Below are 22,921 nucleotides of genomic sequence, written 5' to 3' on the forward strand. Positions count from 1 at the left end.
GTCCGTCTAAGCACGAGACCGAAATTCCACTCGTTGTTTGCTTGCGTTGTCAAGCTCTGAACAGCTGACAACGCTCTCCTCCAAAAATCAATATATCGATCGACCAAGACAGCCGACCGATCTAACGGGCGCAACAATACGTATGCACGCATAATAGATCAAGATATTAAAAAATACTTCCTTATAAACTAAGTTGTATACAAAACATACAGATGCACGCACAAGAAAAAGACAGAGAACTGATAAATTATTCGGTTTAGCAGCGCCAAGTTTTTGTACTAAAATATTTATATGGAATTAATGAAAAACCAAACTATGAATGCCGGCAAAAGAATAATAAAAAAAAGTAGATGTTATACATCATCAAAATTAGTGAAAAATCGCCTATGTAAATAATGAAAATCCATTTATTATGGTACTTAAAAAGTACAAAGCGCTAAATTTTTAGTGAGTTAATTTTTATGGATAGTAACCACCCAGTGTGTATGCTAAGGATTAATAAAATACTTAGAACCGTAAGATTCTAAATTAGTTAGAGATTTATAAGCGGACGGAATAGAAATAGTAGTTGAAGCAGTGTGGCGTAATGGTGAGAGAACTAGCTTGTAGAGCCAAAAGTGTCGAGTTCAAATCTATTTAACGCTTCTTTAAATTTTTCCGTCATTTGCAAAAAAATTTCTTAAAATTGTCAGATTTTTTAGAAATTTTACAAATTCTAGATAAGATAGAATTTTTTTAATTCAACTTTAAAATAAATTTATATTATTATAAGCGCTTTTTAATGTTCCTTGATTATACAATAACAAAGAGAAAAACTATTTAAGTTTTAAATATTAAATATAAAAAATACTAAAATAATATAAACTGACATATAACAACCAGTTTGTAATACACAGATTTAGCTCATCAAAAGTACAAAATTAAAAAAAAAATTAATTTTTTGTGTTGGGAGACCTAGAAATAAAAAGATCTTGATTGAATCTTTTAACCCTTGTTGTACACATTTCTGTAAAATTGCATAATAATCATACTAGGGTCTCTCGCGACCCCAATTACAAAAATGCGTACTACAATGAAACATTTATTTTTTTGGACTGGAAAAAATCCAGGATATATTTCAAATATATTTTTAAATAATGGCATAGTTTTTGTAAATAAAATTTGATGTGAAAAGGAAAAAAATCATAAAACAATAAAAAAACAAAAAAATGACTTTTTTACTTAAAATATTGTAACAAACATAATTTTTAATATTTTTTGCTAAAATTTTGAAGTACTCTCAAAATATGTCACTTCAAGAAAAAAAGTAATACAATAGTAGAACTTTCAAAAAAAGTTTTTAATTTTGAGAATCAAAATCACGATTTTTTACAGTCAGAATCTTACTAACTCTTAGATCATGGCGCATCGTGTTTGAACTGAGAGAGGAGACACAGAATTAACAGTAGACGACAATACAAGTCCTATTTTTCGAAGATTAACATACCGTAAGTCATCATCGGAATTCATTGGGGTCGTTTTGATCCCACAGTGAACAATAAAGATTAAGAAGAATGAAAATAGTATCGAATGTTGTCAAGTTAAAAACTTCTATATTAACTGCGTTTGATTTTACAAATCAGAAGCATTCTTTTATTTTTTCACTTTGTTCAGCAGTTCACATGTCAAAATTGGTCTTGGTGTTCAGATTGATAAAAATCATGTAATTCAAATAAAAATATATCCAAAGTATGTGCAAAATAATCTTTGATCAACATTATGACTTTTTTATTCACATTATTCCTTCTTTTTCTAACCACTTCGTCAGCATTGACGACATATGGCGCACATCGTTTATTTTTTAATTGGCTGGATTGATTTGCATAAAAATTGATATCCAAAGGTTTTTTGTGTCGCTGAATCTAAGGTCCGAACTCCAAAATTCAAAATGGCGGAACCAAAATGGCGGACCCAAAATAGTCAAAATTTTCCGATTGTTATAAAAGCTGGTATCTAAAGGTTTTTTGGGTCGCTGAGTACGAATCCAAAATCAAAATGGCGGACCCAAAATGAACCCAAATTTAGCAATTCAAAAACCTATGTATTATGAATTTTATCCAAATAAATTAAATTAAAATATTTTCGGTCCGCCATCTTAGATCCACCACTTTAAATTTTTAAATTCTGATGTCTAATTCGTAATCAGCGAAAGCTTTTAGATACAAAGTATCTTTGAATTGCAATTACTTTTTTTTCTTGCCCAAACAAGTACGAACAGTGAAATTTCACCGACAAAGTGGTTAAGATGATTTCAATCCTCCGTTTATGTTCCAATACTATATTCCAATGAATAATATACAACATGACGCTGAAACTGGCCGCCCGTCGAACGATGCCAGGGGCGTAGCGGAGGCGCAATTGGGGGTTCCTTCTTCGCGCTCTCCTTGTAAATTTCGCTCACGACGGATATACTTCATTTTGGTTTCTGATATTGTTAGCAACCTCTACAAAAAATCCCGCCCTCCTCTGACCCCGCCGAGATATATAAATGGGAGGAAATTGCCCCAAAACACGTAAAAATCCAATTTTTTTAGTTCTTTTACTTAAAATACCTTTTGTGCCACGACGGATGCACTTGATTTTGGTTTGTGATATTGCTGGCAACCTCTACAAAAAATCCCGCCCTCCTCTGACCCCGCCGGGATATATAAATGGGGGAAATTGCCCCAAAACACGTAAAAATCCCATTTTTTTAGTTCTTTTACTTAAAATACCTTTTGTGCCACGACGGATGCACTTGATTTTGGTTTCTGATATTGCTGTCAACCTCTACAAAAAATCCCGCCCTCCTCTGACCCCGCCAGGATAGTTAAATTAGGAAAAATTGCCCCAAAACACCTCTAAATTCTATTTTCGTAGTTCTGATAACTAAAATACCTTTTGTGCCACGACGGATGTACTTGATTTTGGTTTGTGATATTGCTGGCAACCTCTACAAAAAATCCCGCCCTCCTCTGACCCCGCCGAGATATATAAATGGGAGGAAATTGCCCCAAAACGCGTAAAAATCCAATTTTTTTAGTTCTTTTACTTAAAATACCTTTTGTGCCACGACGGATGCACTTGATTTTGGTTTCTGATATTGCTGGCAACCTCTACAAAAAATCCCGCCCTTCTCTGACCCCGCCAGGATATATAAATGGGGGGAAATTGCCTCAAAACACGTAAAAATCCAATTTTTTTTAGTTCTTTTACTTAAAATACCTTTTGTGCCGCGACGAATGCACTTGATTTTGGTTTCTGATATTGCTGGCAACCTCTACAAAAAATCCCGCCCTCCTCTGACCCTGCCAGGATAGTTAAGTGGTGGAATATTGACCCAAAACACCTCCGAAAAATTCGGAGGGAATTGGAATCCAAAACAGGTCCAAGTCAGATTGCGCAGTCATTTTCGTATGTAGGGAAATTTACGAATATTTGTACAAAATGTTTTTTACAAGACGAGGCAATTTTATTGGCGTGTTTTTAAATAGTACGTTTTCGGATGTAATATATGACTAATGAGTTTTACCGATATATCATTCCTGTATGACGAATTAATATATACATACTCACCAGAATTACCGGGTTTGAATTGCCGAGATGCGGAAGTGTTTTCGATATATCCATCCAGATTAATTAAAATAAGTTACTGATGAATATCGGAAAATAATTCTTTTGTATGACCTTTCAGTAACTACATTTTTTTTCGATAATTTAAATATAAGAAAATCCATGTTACATTCGTATACTATACTCCATAAATCTGAAATTTGTTCCTCAACATAAAGTCGAAAATAAATATTATGAAGGCCTTGTAAGAAAAGAAATATTCTGCACCTACAGATCATTCATATCACTATTAATGTATGAACGTTCCAAATAAAATCGATACACCAGTTTGAAAGACGAAATAACGACAAATCATGAAATGTGTCAACAGCAAGACTCGTTTTATCAAAACCCTGATTTATTTGTATCATATTTTACCGCTTCACGAGTAAAAAAGTTTGTCTTTAAAAGATCTTCACATGATCTCGCAAGTTTTATAGCGCATAGATCATGTTACTGGGATAGAGTGAGTTTGTTGCGAGATAAGCTATTATGTAGAAAAATTAAATAAAATTGTCAATTATGTAGGAATGCGTATGTATGTGTGCGTGTGTATGCGTAAATGTGTTTGTGTATGTAAGCGGTGCGAGTGTCGGCGCGGACGTGTAAAGCGGTGCAAGTGTCGGCATAGATGCGGCGTCGATCCGAGACAAGATGATTTGCCGAAAAGACAAAGCCGCCGAAAATCCTGTGTGTGTGTTTATGTGTGTGTGTGGCGGCGTCCGAGGAAAGTCGCGGCGCATGATAGAAGTCGCGGCGTCGGCGGCGTATGACAGAGGAGCGTAGCGCCAAAGAAAATCCGTTTTTCGAAAAAGAAAGCCGCGGCCACGAGATGAAAAGAGATGCACACGAATATAAGCCGGACGATCGGAGAGGAGCAGTCAGTTGCGTCTGAGCGTTCAAGGTGTCGTATTCCTGTACTGAGCTAATAAATTATATTATCCCACAATTATAAAATTAATTCTTAAATAAAATAAAAGGAAAAAAAATCCCAACCGGATCGATCCTGGTTTGCTTGCTCTTTAAGCTCAAACCTAAACCACTCGGTGGTTATATTTCTCATTGAATATTCAATACAAAATACAAATAGTTGAAACGTGTAATCGACACCGATTTCTATGTTCATATTTCCTAAACTGTCAGTAATATTTTCAATATATTTTTAGAAAAATACTTATTACATTATTGTATGTAATTTTATGTCGACGATCTGAAAATAAAAATAATCATTTTTGGCAATAAGATTATTAATTTCATACGATACGTACAACATAATAAGTATTCTTGTAAAGCCATTCAAAATATAACTGAAAATCCCCCCCCCCCAAAAAAACTGAACTGTGGTAGGAAAATATAGTAAATGAGTTGGTAAAAAAGAATTATTTGGTATTCACCAATAACTTCTTTTAATCAGCATGGATATATCGGGAGTTATTTCCGCCATTCGGCAATTAAAACCCGACAATCCTGAAGAGTATGCGAGCCAGTTGTTTAATTCGTCATATAGGGATAAAGTATGGGTACAATTCCTCAGTCATGTACTGAAAACTAACAGAGAACGCACTGTTGAAAAGCACGCCAAAAAAATTGCTACATTTTATAAAAGGCATTTTGTAGAAAAAATTGCAAGTTCCCTAGATACGAAAACGACAACGCAGTCAGTCTCATTAACACCGTCCGATGAGCCTATTGTAGACCACTATTCTGAATATGCGAACGAGAATTTTGAGAATCAAAATTCTCCACAGAAATTAAAATCTTTTTCTTCGTCTGTGAATTTCTTGAATACAAATTTCATGGAAGATAATTTTGGTTCAAAAAATTCCCCAGACAAGTCAGTTTCTTTTATTTCGTGTGAGAATTTCTCAAATAAAAATTGTGTGGAAAATAAGCAGCTTCTACTCTCAGAAAGTCATTCTGAAATTAGTAAAGAGCACCATCCAGTTATGACTCCGGCGCCTTTTACTAAATGTACTGATTTTGTTTCTAATCATTCTTCCTCAATGCCCAGTCCGTATGATTCCAAAAATCCTTCGGGTATAGATAAAACTTGTATTTCATTAGCGGGTTCTTCACCCAAACAAAAATTGAGCGATACCATTCTCAATGACTCTGTCCTTGCTCCAAACGAAAATTTCATTTTTGATGATGTTTTTATTCGCGATGAGTTAAGAAAAATTGGAAGATGGGGACACGCGTTAGAAACTTACCCCATCGTTGGGAAGCCTTTTATATTACCACTTACATTCTGGGAGACTTACTGGTCTGGCGAAAAAAGATTCAAAGACAAAAACTGGACGGATGCTTTTAACAAGGCATTCGAGTCATCATACAAATATTGCGTCCTGTCAATCGACCGCCATACATGTGCAGTTCAAAGAGATAACAAGAAATGTGTTATTTTCCATGCTGATGGTTCATGCAAAAATTCGTCATGTACACGTTTTAAATTTGTCGTCCTATGGGTACCTGCAATGCCACTGGGTGACATGACTGTGCAGGTTTTAATGACGTCTGATTTGTGCCACATCAGTGGTGAAGTTCATGCTAGATTTTACAAAGGTCAAAACAGGGACGAACTAAAAAAAGAATTAAAAGGCGATTTTCCGAGCGTAAAGAGACTGAATATGCTAAAAGACGTATCAGACGATGTGTTAGCAGCGGGAAATTTGAATCACGTGCCAAGTAAACCAGCTCTGAATAAAATGCGAAGCGAAATGAGTACGTGCAATGATCTGGAGAAGGATGAAATTCAATTCATGTTAAAGCTAATCGAAAAATATAAAGAAACATGGAATGGCACTATTTTTAACGGTTACATTCAAATATATTCTGTCGAGCCTTTGTACATTATATTAGTATGTGAGCGAGTGCTTCGATATCTGATGACAGTACGTAGACCACTTTTTTTGTACCTAGATGCAACTGGTTCTATCATAAAAAATTTGTCTCACATCGTGAAACAAATTTATAATTACGCTCTTGTTCTGCCAGGATCAAATATGCACAGCCCACTGCCCATTGCAGAGTTTATTTCTTCCTGCCACGGAGTTAAAGACATTACTATCTTCTTAAACTTAGTATGCCACTATTTAAAATTAATGACGACCATCCGACCAATCGTTGACAAAGTCGAAACTGACTTCAGTTTAGCATTGCTACAATCAGTTTCGATCTCTTTCAATGGAATGAAACTTTCCTTATACTTACAAAAAATGTACGATGAGGTTGTAAACAAAATCCAGCAGGAGCCCTTAACGACTTTGCATATTTGTTCCTCACACTTCATAAAAACAGTTAGAAAAAAAATTAAAACCTGCATTGTCGATAAAAAAATGGGAATTGTAGCTTCTAACGCAATTACTAAACTAATCCATTGCACTACCGTGAAAGAGAGCTTAATGATCTTCGAGCGCCTGACTAGAATCTTCTCAACGAAAAACATTACCGACAAAGCTGACGAAGATTATTTAAGTTATTTCTTGGAGGATGATACTTCCGAAGAGAACGATGATGTTGATATTGAATCGCGCTCGGATTTCGACGATATGAATGTTCATGGCGATACCAAAAAAGATTCTCCGTTTTACAAAATGTTTCGTAGAATATACGATACAATTGTAAACAGCGTTGAATTTTGTACGACAATTAACAAACATTATTGTGAGGAATTCATGAATTACGTCTTGGATTATTTGATGCCATATTATCCCTTATGGTCAGCGATTGTTATTAAAAAATTTGGCATCACAAGGGATTCCAATGCGTGCGTAGAGAATTTGTGGAAAATAGAGAAGCATTTTATTTTAGGAGGGAAGAAAAGACAAATAGCCCCAAGATACATACAACACAAAGAATCCCTTCTAGAACAGCGAATTCGAGAACGCACTTTCAATTTACAAACCTCACGACAAGCTAGAAACTCGATTAAAAAATGTGCAGAACTTGACGACGGAATCCTTGCCGAGGAGAAATGGTGTAAAAGAAGAAAAGGAGAGAATATTTATTTTAAAAAAGCAAAATTTATTAAAAATGAGGAAAAGTTAACGCCTGGTCCGTCTTCACGAATGAATTCAACGGAAATGACCCGGAAATGTAACAATAAAAGCATCGAAAATTTGCCACAAACGTGTCTCAACGACCCCATTGACATCGACTTGATTGCATTTGATACAAATAAAATTTGTGACGCAACATTTGAAGTGGACCCTAAAAATGAAAAATGCACGGATAATGACGTTTCTGATGGAAAAGTTGTTGTTAATTTATTTACTGATACGCATGATTATCCTAACAATTTTCCAAATATTAATATATCAGTCGGTGGCATTACAGTTAATACACTGAGTGCCAATACGCTACGAGAAAATAAATGGCTAGATGATAATGTTGTCAATGCATATTTGAAAATCGTCACGGAAAATAGTGGAAAATCGATTTTTGCGTTCGATACATTTTTTGTCCAAACACTGATGCAACGTGAGCCACTCAACACAGGCTACCATATGTGGCTGTCGAAAACGGACATTTGGAATAATGATATTTGGCTCTTTCCGGTTTTCAAAAGTAACCACTGGACATTGTTAGTCGTTGCCCACAAACTTAAATTGTTTATTTATTACGATTCCTTACAGTCAGTGCCGCCATCGAATTTGTTAGAAAATACGTGCATGCTTATGGATATGTATGGTAGGCCAAACTTAGGTAGACGAAAACAAGGTCACAGTTGGCATCAGTGGAAACTGTACATACCACGCGATATTCCAACTCAATTTTGGTATGAGAATGACGAGTATATAGTCAGCGGGAATTGCGGCATCCACATACTGGTATGGGCATATATACTGTGTAGTGGTTCAACGGAAAATTTTAGCGAAAAGGACATGACAAAAATACGTAAAAATATCGCTCAAACGATATTTCATTACCCGCTTAAAAATGAAATGGAAATAAAAGAGCGCAATTGCAAAATAATTAATGAAAGAAAAACTACAAATTTAGATAATTATAAGAAACTAAAATTACAAGTTCTGTATTCAATCCCAATTAAAGCTTTTAATAATACGAGAGAACTCTCAGCCGCATTACACCTTCTCGAATAGCTACTTTTGACGTTGCATTTGTAAAATACGCCTTTTCTTTATATTGGAGAAATTAAAATAGAAAAATAAAGTAGTATATAAAAGATTGAAGAGGCGAAACACAAGAAATAAAATAAGAAAGTATTTTTAAAAAAACAAAATTAAAAAATTTTTTAAAAATATATATAAAATCAGAAAAAGTAAAAAAATATATATAAAATTTAAAAAAAACACAAAAAATATATAAAATGAGGAAAAGTAAAAAAAAAATAAAAAATAAAAAAACAAAAAAAGCATGGGGCTATTCTTGCTACGTCCTCGTTCGTGGCCCCGGGTTCGGCAGAAGGCAAGAAAAAATTTAATACATACTAGTGGCTTCGATCCTGCTGTTTTTGGCTGGGTTCGTTTCATGTACTACGCGACCTCGCTACGTTTTGTTTAAATTTATTATTGTACAAATAGTCATAAAACGTATTTTAGTTGCCAGAATTATTAAAATTGAATTTACAATTGTTTTGGGACAAGTTTCCCCCATTTAAGTTCCTCGGCGGGGTCAGAGGGAAACAGAAACTTCTGAAAAGCTATGCCAGAAATCAAAATCAAGTTCTTCCGCCTTGGCACAAAAATTATTTCAACTACTAGAATTTTTGTAGAGGGGTATTTCAATGGACGCACTCCTTACATGTCCAATTATGTATCATAAATATTACTGAATGTCCTACATGAATGTAGACAGATTGTAATAAACTAGAATTAAAAAATAAAATACTAGAATGGTTAAAATCGGTCTTATAAGTGTTTTGGGGCAATTTCCCCTCACTTTATAATCCTGGCGGGGTCAGAGAGGAGCTGGATTTTTTGTAGAGGTTGTCAGCAATATCACAAACCAAAATCAAGTGCATCCGCCGTGGCACAAAAGGTATTTTCAGTAAAAGAACCAAAAAAATTGGATTTTTACGTGTTTTGGGGCAATTTCCCCCCATTTATATATCCCGGTGGGGTCAGAGGAGGGCGGGATTTTTTGTAGAGGTTGCCAGCAATATCACAAACCAAAATCAAATGCATCCGTCGTGGCACAAACGGTATTTTAAGTAAAAGAACTAAAAAAATTGGATTTTTACGTGTTTTGGGGCAATTTCCTCCCATTTATATATCTCGGCGGGGTCAGAGGAGGGCGGGATTTTTTGTAGAGGTTGCCAGCAATATCACAAACCAAAATCAAATGCATCCGTCGTGGCACAAACGGTATTTTAAGTAAAAGAACTAAAAAAATTGGATTTTTACGTGTTTTGGGGCAATTTCCTCCCATTTATATATCTCGGCGGGGTCAGAGGAGGGCGGGATTTTTTGTAGAGGTTGCCAGTAATATCACAAACCAAAATCAAGTGCATCCGTCGTGGCACAAAAGGTATTTTAGTTATCAGAACTACGAAAATTGAATTTAGAGGTGTTTTGGGGCAATTTTTCCTAATTTAACTATCCTGGCGGGGTCAGAGGAGGGCGGGATTTTTTGTAGAGGTTGCCAGCAATATCAGAAACCAAAATCAAGTGCATTCGTCGCGGCACAAAAGGTATTTTAAGTAAAAGAACTAAAAAAAATTGGATTTTTACGTGTTTTGAGGCAATTTCCCCCCATTTATATATCCTGGCGGGGTCAGAGAAGGGCGGGATTTTTTGTAGAGGTTGCCAGCAATATCAGAAACCAAAATCAAGTGCATCCGTCGTGGCACAAAAGGTATTTTAAGTAAAAGAACTAAAAAAATTGGATTTTTACGCGTTTTGGGGCAATTTCCTCCCATTTATATATCTCGGCGGGGTCAGAGGAGGGCGGGATTTTTTGTAGAGGTTGCCAGCAATATCACAAACCAAAATCAAGTACATCCGTCGTGGCACAAAAGGTATTTTAGTTATCAGAACTACGAAAATAGAATTTAGAGGTGTTTTGGGGCAATTTTTCCTAATTTAACTATCCTGGCGGGGTCAGAGGAGGGCGGGATTTTTTGTAGAGGTTGCCAGCAATATCACAAACCAAAATCAAGTGCATCCGTCGTGGCACAAAAGGTATTTTAGTTATCAGAACTACGAAAATAGAATTTAGAGGTGTTTTGGGGCAATTTTTCCTAATTTAACTATCCTGGCGGGGTCAGAGGAGGGCGGGATTTTTTGTAGAGGTTGACAGCAATATCAGAAACCAAAATCAAGTGCATCCGTCGTGGCACAAAAGGTATTTTAAGTAAAAGAACTAAAAAAATGGGATTTTTACGTGTTTTGGGGCAATTTCCCCCATTTATATATCCCGGCGGGGTCAGAGGAGGGCGGGATTTTTTGTAGAGGTTGCCAGCAATATCACAAACCAAAATCAAGTGCATCCGTCGTGGCACAAAAGGTATTTTAAGTAAAAGAACTAAAAAAATTGGATTTTTACGTGTTTTGGGGCAATTTCCTCCCATTTATATATCTCGGCGGGGTCAGAGGAGGGCGGGATTTTTTGTAGAGGTTGCTAACAATATCAGAAACCAAAATGAAGTATATCCGTCGTGAGCGAAATTTACAAGGAGAGCGCGAAGAAGGAACCCCCAATTGCGCCTCCGCTACGCCCCTGGCATCGTTCGACGGGCGGCCAGTTTCAGCGTCATATATACAACATCAATTTAGAAAAATATACTAGTGTATATGTATATTAATTAATAATTGTCTTCTTTTCTATTTTTTATAAAAAATTGTTACACGAAAATATGTAAATGGATGAGTATACAACATATGGATACATATGCAGTATTTATTGCTAATCAATGTCGACATTTTGTATTAAAAAATAAATGTTTTTAACAATTTTGTCCAAAAATTTAAATTTTAAAGTAAAATTCTAAAAACAGGAATTATACTATTTTTTTATTATAAGAAAAAAGAGAAAAATCTGGATTAAAAAAAGGGAGATTTCTTATAAAATAAGGATTGTAATTAATAAAAAAACAATTATAGATAACACAATGTTACTATAATATAAAATATTAAAATATAAACCAACATCTGTGATTGGTTAGTTTCAATAGGAGCGCTCAATAAAACATCTTGCGAGCAGTCGAACGTAATCGGCTCTTACTTTTAAAGCAACAAATCAACGTCAAATCTTGATGAGACAATAACTCACCAGTTATTCAACTAAATGTGGCTATTTTAAAAATTCAAAACTTTAAGTGTCTTCCATGATTGCACATTTGCACATTTCGGCCAATTTCCGAAAGTCAACGCCTATTCTTTTCTCCCTCATCATAAAATCCTAGTCTGACAATCGCATAAACATAGACTTACTAGAATAGACTGCTTATGAGGTGGAAAAACGGTGGTGGGGGTATCCGTCACTAACAAAGGAACCTCGCAAACCCGAAAATTCTGATTTTAATGAAACTTGGCATAAATGTAGAGGGGGTAAATACATGAATTTAGAAATTTTTAGTTGGTGTTTATAAACAATTTGAAGGGATAAAACCACCCTTCAAAGTTGAGACATTTTTGCGTTTTTTCAATATATCTCGCAAACTAAACAAAATATATAAAAATGTTTCATACAAAAGTTTTACAGTATAAATATCTCTATTTGAGTATGCTATTTATTTTTCAAAAAAAAAATTTTTTTTTCAAAAAAAAACTTTTCCTTCAAAAAATAAATTTTTTTCTGAAAAAATAAATAGCATAGTTAAATAAGGGTATTTATGCTGTAAAACTTTTGTATGAAATATTTTTTTATATTTTGTTTAGTTTGCGAGATATATCGAGAAAACGCAAAAATGTCTCAACTTTGAAGGGTGGTTCCCCCCTTCAAGTTTTTGAACCAAAATAGAGAATTTCTAAATTAATGTATTTACCTCCTGATTCGCTCGTTGGCTGCCGATCCGTGCGGACGTGTATATCATTATTTGAAAGAGTTCATACCTTTTGTAATCGTTATCATTATTGGTTCTCTCAACAATTTAATGGATCGGCTTTAATGTGGTTTTAAATCTAATATACTTGGAGTTAATTGGATCGATGTAAATTATCACGGATATGAATAACCGGCATAACCTCTTTTTGGTCACTGATTGAGGATGTATCTTCATCTTACGAGTTGGATTGCATCATCCTTCTAACAAGATCTAAGAACAACGCAGTACCGCCATTTTGCATCAGTCTCACGTGGACTTCCCGGTTGAATCTAAGGAATCTCCAAGGATTATTATCTTGATATCAATCATATACGGAGATAGATGGGGAAAGATATAATATGTCACAGGAATCTGGAATATGGTGAGTTCCATTGCACTAAAAGTTCGACTTGCTTACTTGATTTTCATAACTGCTTCCGTTGGTGGCTTATTTCTTTCCAATTATTTGATCTTTGCATAATTCCTATGTTCAAGCATTGCACTGTACATACGTTATTTGACCCCTTTCTTGCTTAAGATCATTGTAAAAATCTTAAAATTTAATCCGGATTCTCTTATATATTTTATAAGTGTATAAGATATATTTCTAATACAAAGGTCAGTCTTTCCTTTTATTTTTAGTATTATTTTCTGTTTGCGGATAAACTCCTTGCTTTTGGGGGGCTTTGAATTTATTGGTGTCTCTATCTCCCATAAATTTGATATTTGTAATTTTTAGACCTTCTTTTACAACAAACACATAGCTTTTTGTGAGTCATGCTGTTGGTAGACAATTTACTTAATTAAGAGCATCCCTTTGCAATGTGTTTGCTGCTCTCTGCGCTGTTTTAAGCTCAGAATGAAGATATTGTTCGTTCCAGTTATTTGTACTATCATTTATATAACTTGCGGATGATTAATGTCTCACACTTATAATAACTAATACTAAGACATCCATTTAAATAAATACTTTGATTATATTTGTTGCATACAATTGATTAATTTTGCATATCTTAATTAATATTAAGAATAATCTTCCTTCTTTAGCGTTAAATCCGACCTTGAGTGAAAATTTGAATTTATTATTTGCTTTGATCTTCTGAATTGGTTGAAAATATTGAATACTTTATTAATGTTAATTTGGGATCGAGGATGAAACCTGTTACTACTTTTAAGTTCTTTTTTGATATTTTCCTGTTTCCAATAAATTTATTGTATATATGAATTGGATACATTCCTTCACAAATAGTCATAGGTGCCTGTTGGGCATGTGATCTGTGGATGGTACATGTTATTGGGGGCATTCCTTTGCTGCGTGATTATTGCTACTGTGTTTCTGACTACTCTCTGTTTCTGGCAACTAAAGCCAGGTTGTATACAGATTATATACTTCTGATTGCCCACGATCTCTCTTGTTTTCGGGGCAATCTAAACGAATATTATTTTGATTAACAATCGTTATTTAAACTTACTTATCATAGTTAATTAATGTTAAGGTCAATCTTTCCTTTAATGTTGAATCCGACATTGAGTAGAGATTTAAATACTTTATTGACTTTGATCGTTGATTGATCGGAGACATTGAGTATATTATCATTGCTAATTTGGGATTGAGGATAGACCTGTTACTACTCTTAAATTTGTTGGTATTTTGCTGCTCCAACAAATTTATCTTTTACATGACTTTTATACATTCCTTTTTGAACAGTCATGATTGCCTTCGAAGGGCATATGATCTATGAATAACACATATTATTGCAGGCATTTTTCTGCGGCGTGATCGTTGTATTTGTGTATCTGACTAATGTTTTCACTTTCTATTGGCGGCAACTGGAGCCGGCGTTTATATAAAATCATATACCTTTGATTATTAACTATTATTCGCGGTCTCTCTTGCTTATTTACAGGGTAATTTTGGTAAGCATAGTATTGATTAGTGGTGAGCTTGAGCTTACTATTAGTAAATTTGTGAATTTGTCCCTATGATTCATGTCCGTTTTTCCTTCTCGGCTCATTAATGCAATTTTGAATTCCTTTTGATAAAATTATAGTTGTTGTCCTTGTTAAGGTGGGCTCTATTTGAAAAAAACAAAGACAAGAAAAAAGAAAAAATCAGAATATTCCTAACTCCACCGCTCAATCCGACAATATAACGGGTGTCTCTAAACGCCCTCACTCAGAGGTCTCACCGGATAGTAGCCACTCTTCTGCGGGGGAAATCTCCTTGGACTCTTATGAATCCACAACCAACGAATCTACTATGACACAGGCTCAACAATTGGACACTTCCGCATTGAGTCTTCCTGCTATCAACAACACAATCAATATTCCTTCTCAGCCTTCTGTAGGAAGCCAGGATCTAGTTATGTCTCAAGAACAACAGATTAATCCTGTGATACTGAACTCTTCTCAATCTGCTCAAGTTCATATTGAGGGAACTGAATCATCCCTTCAATCCAATGGCTACAATCAAACATCTTCGGGAAATACTAAACGTCTTGCCCGTCGACACTTTATTGAGACCCAGAGAGAGAATAGATTTACATCATCTAGTCTCCCTCCTTTTGTGGTACACTTGGAGAGTACGGTTGAGAATAGTAATCTGGGAAATTTACACCCTATGATTTTAGGAAAAACTTTATGTACAAAATTCCAACACATTGCAGATATTAATAGATTGGGGAAAAATATAATCAAGGTCAATTTTTCTTCCTTTTCGGAGGCCAATCAAATAGTTGAATCTTCTGATGAATTCTTCAAGGATGCTGTTGCTTATATTCCGAATTTCTGTATTTATAGAATTGGCATAATCCGGGATGTGAATTCTTCACTATCTATTCAAGATATATTGAATGGCATTACGTGGTCCGGAGAACCTACTAAAATATACAAAATTGAAAGACTTAAAACAAGAAATCCTTTAAACCGGGATGAACTGATTGATACCCAGACGATAAAAATTTGGTTTGAGTCGTCACTTCTACCCAAAACAATTAATATTTGGAGAGTTAGGCGACTCGTTACGCCTTTTATCAATAGAGTCAGAAGATGCCTCGTCTGCTCCAGGTGGGGTCACTCTGCATTTGCGTGCAGAGGGACCACTACTTGCAGCAGATGTAATGAGGCACACAAAACCGAGGATTGTTACAGTATCTCGGTTAAATGTACCAACTGTAAGGGTGGTCACCATGCTTTTGATACCTCTTGCCCGGTTTTTAGTTATTTTATGACAATTAATACTATAATGTCTTATTGTAATACTGACAAGAGACACGCTGTCAAGCTGATGAAGGCTAAAAGTATAACCTCGCCTCAGATGGCACAAAATGCTTTTAAGTCAGCCGCATTCAAGGGCTGGTCCTCTGGTGGACCTGACCTTTCAATTTACAAATCAAGGACATATGCTAGATCTCAAAATCCGGCTGTTGCCTCTGCGAACAAGCCGGGAATTAGTGAGAATCCTGTTAGAAAGGATATTAAGGTTCTTAGAAACAATCCCAAACGCTTACGTATTAATAGTGATCCAACTATTCGATCTCATAATTCCTATGATTCCTTGTTTAATATTAATAAAAAAACTATTACCTCTCATAAAGATTCCTTATCTAACCTTAACCATAACCCAGGTCTCAATAATATTTATCAGAATAAAAATTTTTACAAAGATTCACAATTCTCAAATATTAGCGAATCTGTTTCTAGCCTTGGGGGAATATCACTGACTAACAGAAATGTCCTATCATCTAATCCACATGAAAATTCTCAACAAATTGAAAAACAACCAAATGTAGGTCTCATTTTGAATGATATATATATGATAATCCGAGCAAACAAGAATTTCTCTAATCTTAAAGAAGAGATTCTTGAATATATTTGTAATTTTAAATATTAAGATTAAAATTGTTTATAGTTAATTACACACTCTATTTATAGTTTTTATATATCACTTAGTTCTATTCTATACCTGTATATTATATTTTATACTATCTTGCCTATAAATATAACTTTATTATAACCTTAATTCTTAGCTTTGATTTGTTAAATTGACCGCTTATATTTTACTGTACATCTTTGTCCCAGGTCTCTCCTTCTTTCTTTTTACAATGGGGATCAAGGTATTGCAGTGGAATTGTAGAGGTAGTCATGGTAAGTTTGCGGAAATATCAAATTTGGTTTTGAACTATGACCTGGTTTGTTTACAAGAGACTTGGCTAAAGGAAGATAAATACTTTACGTTCAAAAATCATATAACATTCAGACATGATAGATTGAACAATATCATTGGCGGTGGTGTTGCAGTCTTATGCAAGAGACAGCTCGACCCCATTTTAATCGACTTAACACTTCCCTCCTCTTACAATATAGAAATAGTTCTGGTTAGGGTTAAACTTTCGTTTGGCTATTTGTTTATTGCCTCTCTTTATAATCCTCCTTCTAACAACACTAATAAAAATCGGTGGAGATCTGTATTTAACCATTTGTCTCAGTTGTGTTCACACGACCCTTTACTTATATGTGGCGACTTTAACGCACAACACTCCAATTGGGGTTCCTCGATTTCAAACTTCTGTGGTAGGGCTCTTGCGGATGTTGGGGTCTCTGATCTTTTATATTTGAATGATGGGTCGGCTACCAGGATATCCGCTAACCCTCAATACTTTAGTGCTCCAGACTTGTCATTGGTCTCTTCTCTTTTTGGATCTGTCTGTAATTGGTCTCTTCTCGATGACCCGCTTGGAAGCGATCATCTGCCCATTTTAATTGAAATAAAAGCTAATGGAGACAAACCGTGTTCCTCTTATAAAAACCGTCCTAAATTGCTACATTTACATATGGACAAATCACTTTTTACATTATATTGTGATGAATACTTTAATAAATATACTGATTTATCCAACTTATCTGGAAGAGAAATTTATGAGCTGTGGTATTTAGGAGTTATTAACTGTGCTTACAAGGCTGGCATTAGATCAGTGGATAGAGAAGGTAATATAAAATTTTTTAATAATCGTAACAGTAAATGGTGTGTAAATCGTCCTACTCCCTCCCATAGCAGGGTCAGCCAACCATGGTGGGACAATGAGTGTTCTATGGCTGTTCTTAACAGGTCAAAAGCCTTTAAATTATTGCAGAACCAACCAAATAGATCCAATTTGATTAAATATCGTGAGGCATCCACATTAACGAGAAAAATTATTTCTAAGAAAAAATCGCAAAATTTCAAAAATTTTATTGAAGAAATTGGCCTCAATTTCGACATTAAAACTTTTTGGAACACAATCAACAAATTCAAAAATAGTTTTTTCTTTCAACCCAAAGACTGTTCTAATAACCCAAAGAGAGATCTAATTGACTTGGCTATTGATAAAGTTGCCCCACCTTGGTGTGAGTACCCTTTTTCTTCCATTATACATCTCAACGCGGTATCTGTTTTCGATGACCCGTTCCAAATGTACGAACTATGTGACGCAATCAATGTCTCTAGAGCGGGCTCGGCTGCTGGACCCGATCTTATAGATAATCTGTTACTTAAGAGACTACCAAAATCTGCTCTCCATGCTTTACTTCTCTCCTTTAACTCAATAATAAATGATGGTTCATTCCCATTGTCCTGGAAGCAATATGACGTCACTCTTATACCTAAACCCGGTAACAAAGGTTTTAGACCAATCTCTCTGGCATCCGCCACTTTCAAAATCTTAGAAAAACTTATTATCAAGAGATTTGATAGGTTTGTCGAATTGGACTATCTGCTTCCTAACTCTCAATGTGGCTTTAGAAGGGGCAAATCGGGAGAGGATTGCCTATCTTTACTGAATTTGGTATATATAAAGCCTTCATGAAAGGAGAAATGCTAGGCGCTCTCTTTTTAGATATAGAGGGTGCATACGATAATATTATTCCTCAATCGTTGTTTAATTGCATTAATGGGCTGAGAATTCCAGAGGGATATAAAAAATTTTTTATAAACTTCTTAGGTTCTAGATCTGCTAATTTTTATGAATCCGGTCAGTTTCTGTGCTGTCGCTCTCTTTTTAAAGGCCTCCCTCAAGGTTCAGTTTTGAGCCCTATATTATTTAATTTATACATCAAGGATTGTCTTATGCACATCCCTCATAATTGCTTATCTCTACAATATGCCGACGATATTATAATTTATTCCATTGACAAATCACATGAAACGATTTTGAATAACCTTAAATTTGCCCTTAATAATTTTTCAGTTTGGCTTAACACCTTGAATCTATATATTTCTATTTCTAAAACACAATTAATTATTTTTCATAGGAAAAAATCATTGACTCTTCCGGAATTTTTATATTTCAATAATAATCCGATTTATATAAGCCGACAAATAAAATATTTGGGTATTACTATGGACACTAGCCTTAGATGGAGAGCACATATAGTCTCGATTAAAAATAAAGCAAGTAAATTTATAAATATTCTAAAATGGATTGCGGGATCCACCTGGGGTGTCAACCCTGTACACTGTATCAATTTCGTCAACGCCTCGATCAGGGCACAGTTGGAATGGGGCTCCTTCTGGTATATAAACTCTGCAGGTACATACTTCTCTTCCATAGAAAGATTGTTAGGACTTGCCTATAAAGTGGCTATGGGAATCCCACGATTTACCCCTAACAGGGTGGTTTGGAAGTTTTCTGGTCAACCATCAATTAAAAGAAGAATTACTCAGTCATGCGATAAATTTATTTGTAAATCTATTCAACTCAATAAATCTAAGATTATAAATAAATTAAAATATCTAAACTGTCTAGTACAAACAAAAAGCATTGCTGCCAGAAATATCCCATTTATTATTGGTAGATTTAATATCATATATAAATATACAGATTCTTTGTATATTTGGAATTTTCACCCCGCTTATTCTTATCCATTAAACTTAAATCAATTTAAACCAAATATTGATACAAACTCCGGCAGAATAGCTTTATCTACCGGAAACCCTAATCGGGCTTTTTTGGGACTCACTAGACTTAAATCTTATTCCTTGGAGGAAATAAATATTTTTACAGACGGTTCTCGAACTGTTCTCACTAACATTGCAATCAGGGTTGGCTGTGCAATCTGGATCCCAAGTCTGGGTCTAACCATCAAATTTAAACTTAGAGACTCGACTAGCTCTTTTGCAGCAGAAGCGTTTGCTATTTTAAAAGCTATTAATTTTGTCATTTATAGTAACTACAATTATGCTAACATCTGTACAGACTCACTTAGCTGTCTTTGTTCGTTGGAGTCTAGCGACTTTCGCCCTTTCCCCTTATGTAATCTTGCAAGAGACATCAAAGCTAAACTATCGCAAGCTTTCTCACTGAACAAAACTATCAGATTCACTTGGTGCCCTGCGCACAAGGGTATTTTAGATAATGAAATTGTTGATACTGCGGCAAAGGAGGCAGCATCTTTGACAAATGCTCCTACTAACAGACTGGATTATAAGCAGGTTTTGTCCTCCATCCTAGATTCTTACAAAAAGATAGACGATAATTTTTTGACGGAAATCAATGTTGGGACCGGAGCTAACTACATGTCATTCCTTTCTGATATTGATGTGCATTTTTTAAAGAAAAAGAAATGTAAATTTAAAAGGAAGGACTCTACGGCCTTGAATAGAATCATAATTGGTTATGCTTATTCACGAAGTTTTCTCTTCAAAATTGAAACTGTAAACTCTCCTGCTTGTGATTGCGGCTTTGATATTCAGGATTTAAATCATATTTTGTGGTCATGCCCTTTGCATGAAATTGCTAGAACAAAATTTATGGCTTTGCTGCTTGCCGCGGGCCTCCAAGCCCCCTTTTCTTTAAATTATGTTGTTAATAATTTGAACAGGAACGTTGCCAAGATCTTAATTGAGTTTATTTCAGATTGTAAGATTAACATATGAAATACTTTTATACTACAAATCGAGCTTTAAACCAGGAACTTTACCAAATCAAAGGGTAAATTACCATTTACCGAAACCAAAAAATCAAGAACGATATTGTATTGAAAACAACCCTAACGATCAATCGGATCTACAAATTATCAGACTCACTCTCCCCAAGAGTCTGATATAGGTCATAAACCTTTATAAACCGTGGTACTGTGACCCTTGCTTTGGGTCGGAGATCCATCTGGGGAAAATCAAGAAGAAGAAGTATTTACCTCCTTTACATTTATGTCAAGTTTCATTAAAATCAGAAAATCTTCTGTTTGGTGTTATAAAGTTAAACGGTTTGAAGGAGTGAAGTCACCCTTCCAAGGTTGAGATATTTTTACCTTTTTTGATATATTTTGTTAACTAAACAAAATATAAAAAAATGTTTTATACAAAAGTTTTACAGTATAAATACCTCCATTTAACTACGCTGTTTATTTTTCGAAAAAAAGTTTTTTTTTAATAATATGATAAAATACAATAAAATTGACTTTTATGTATACAGCACTTATAAAATAATTATACTATCTTATACTACGTTTTATTTATATTATCTATGTGTATATTATGTATGTTATATATTATCTATGTTATAATACTATACATTTATATTATCTGCATCACTGTATTAGTTTTTGTCTAACAGTTGCGCAATATTAGAGTAATAACATTGCTTTCACACAGTGTTCATTCTGTCTACGTCACATATTTCACATTCAAGTTTTATACTTGTCATGTCACGGTATGTATCATATATGAAAAGGAAATCACGTATTAATAAAAGTTTGGTATCTTTATTAATGACGTTACGCGTCATTTTCACATCAGTATCAAGTCTAACATGTGCTTGATCAGTACATCAGTATCACATCTAACGTGTGCTTGATCTTTCTGTTAGATTGTTTTTAATTAAGCAAAGCATAATGTTACACATAAATGTTGCGAATGTTCTTAATATGTTAATTATTTTATTTCGAATTATACATATTCCATCAATAAATAAAAGCCTATAAATGAAAGATGGGGATGCAGATAATATAAATGTATAGTATTATAACATAGATAATATATAACATACATAATATATACATAGATAATATAAATAAAACGTAGTATATAAGATAGTATATTACTTTATAAATGCTATATACATAAGAGTCAATTTTATATATTTTAAAAATTTATTTTAATTAAAAAAAAATTTTTTTTTTCGAAAAATAAACAGCGTAATTAAATGGAGGTATTTATGCTGTAAAACTTTTGTATGAAACATTTTTTAATATTTTGTTTAGTTTGCGAGATATATCGAGAAAACGCAAAAATGTCTCAACTTTGAAGGGTGGTTTCACTCCTTCAAACCGTTTATAAGCACCAACTAAAAATTTTTTAATTTATGTATTTATCCCCTCTACATTTATGCCAAGTTTCATTAAAATCAGAATTTTCGGGTTCGCGAGGTTTCCTTGTGAGAAAAGGATAACTGTCGTTAATATGGGTTGCTATCTTTTTCTAGTGGGCGTAACTTCGTAGCAGCGAGGAAAGTCTTTTTCATATTCTACTTCGCATACGCAGCAACTCAACACCATTACTTCAATTGTTTAAATAAAATTATTCACACGTTAGACTTATTAACCCCAGAATCCGTTTTGATTATCCGATCTCACATGAAGCTCACATCGACAACACGCATACTATGACAACACGCTCACGTTCTGACACCGTTATTGGTCGCTATGCTTCCCCACTATTCTGCATTAAAAAGAGATAGAACCTCATCTTAAGGACAGTTATCCTTTTTTCAGTGACGGATACCCCCACTACCTTCATAAGCAGTCTATTCTAGTAAGTCTATGCGCATAAACAAGGCGCGCGTTGCTCTACCTTAAGTACGACACATCAATATCGCGTGATATTCCGTATCCTTACTGCCAAATGTCAATGCTTCAATTTTAAACGTTAATTCTTTAACTTTTATAATTATTTTTTTAAATAATTAATTCAACAAAATAAAGCTTCAATTCTCAATTAATTATTTATGATATAATAGAAATCCTGTAAAAAAGTATTAAATTATATTTGATTAAGTTTTTTAAATGTTCCAAATACTTTTTACAAATTGATAAATAATTAAAATTTTATACAATTTTATAAGAAATTTATAATTAAAAATATATAATATTTATAAAAAATATTATTTACGTTGTATAATTTATTCAATTTTCTTATTTATGATTATATTTTTGGCAATAAGTTTTCTCATCACCCAAGGCGGCACTATTATCGACGCGTTTTTTTTTTAGTGGTGTCCTGTAGAACTAATACACTAAAAAAATAATAATAATAAAAAGTAATATATTGAT

General features: G+C 34.2%; 2 protein-coding genes across 3 annotated transcripts in view; one reads left to right on the top strand and one right to left on the bottom strand.

The window, feature by feature from the left end:
• Window positions 1–22,921, bottom strand: part of LOC105831373 (pre-mRNA-processing factor 19) — a 210,192-nt gene that overhangs the window by 182,534 nt on the left and 4,737 nt on the right. The gene's annotated exons all lie outside the window — the stretch shown is intronic.
• LOC118644403 lies at window positions 3,029–9,464 on the top strand. The gene has a single exon (XM_036282920.1). The coding sequence runs from the start codon at window positions 5,046–5,048 to the stop codon at window positions 8,730–8,732; it is 3,687 nt and encodes a 1,228-aa protein (XP_036138813.1). The 5' UTR covers window positions 3,029–5,045; the 3' UTR covers window positions 8,733–9,464.

This window comes from Monomorium pharaonis, chromosome 2 (genome assembly GCF_013373865.1).
Source record: "Monomorium pharaonis isolate MP-MQ-018 chromosome 2, ASM1337386v2, whole genome shotgun sequence".
NCBI lineage: Eukaryota > Metazoa > Arthropoda > Insecta > Hymenoptera > Formicidae > Monomorium > Monomorium pharaonis.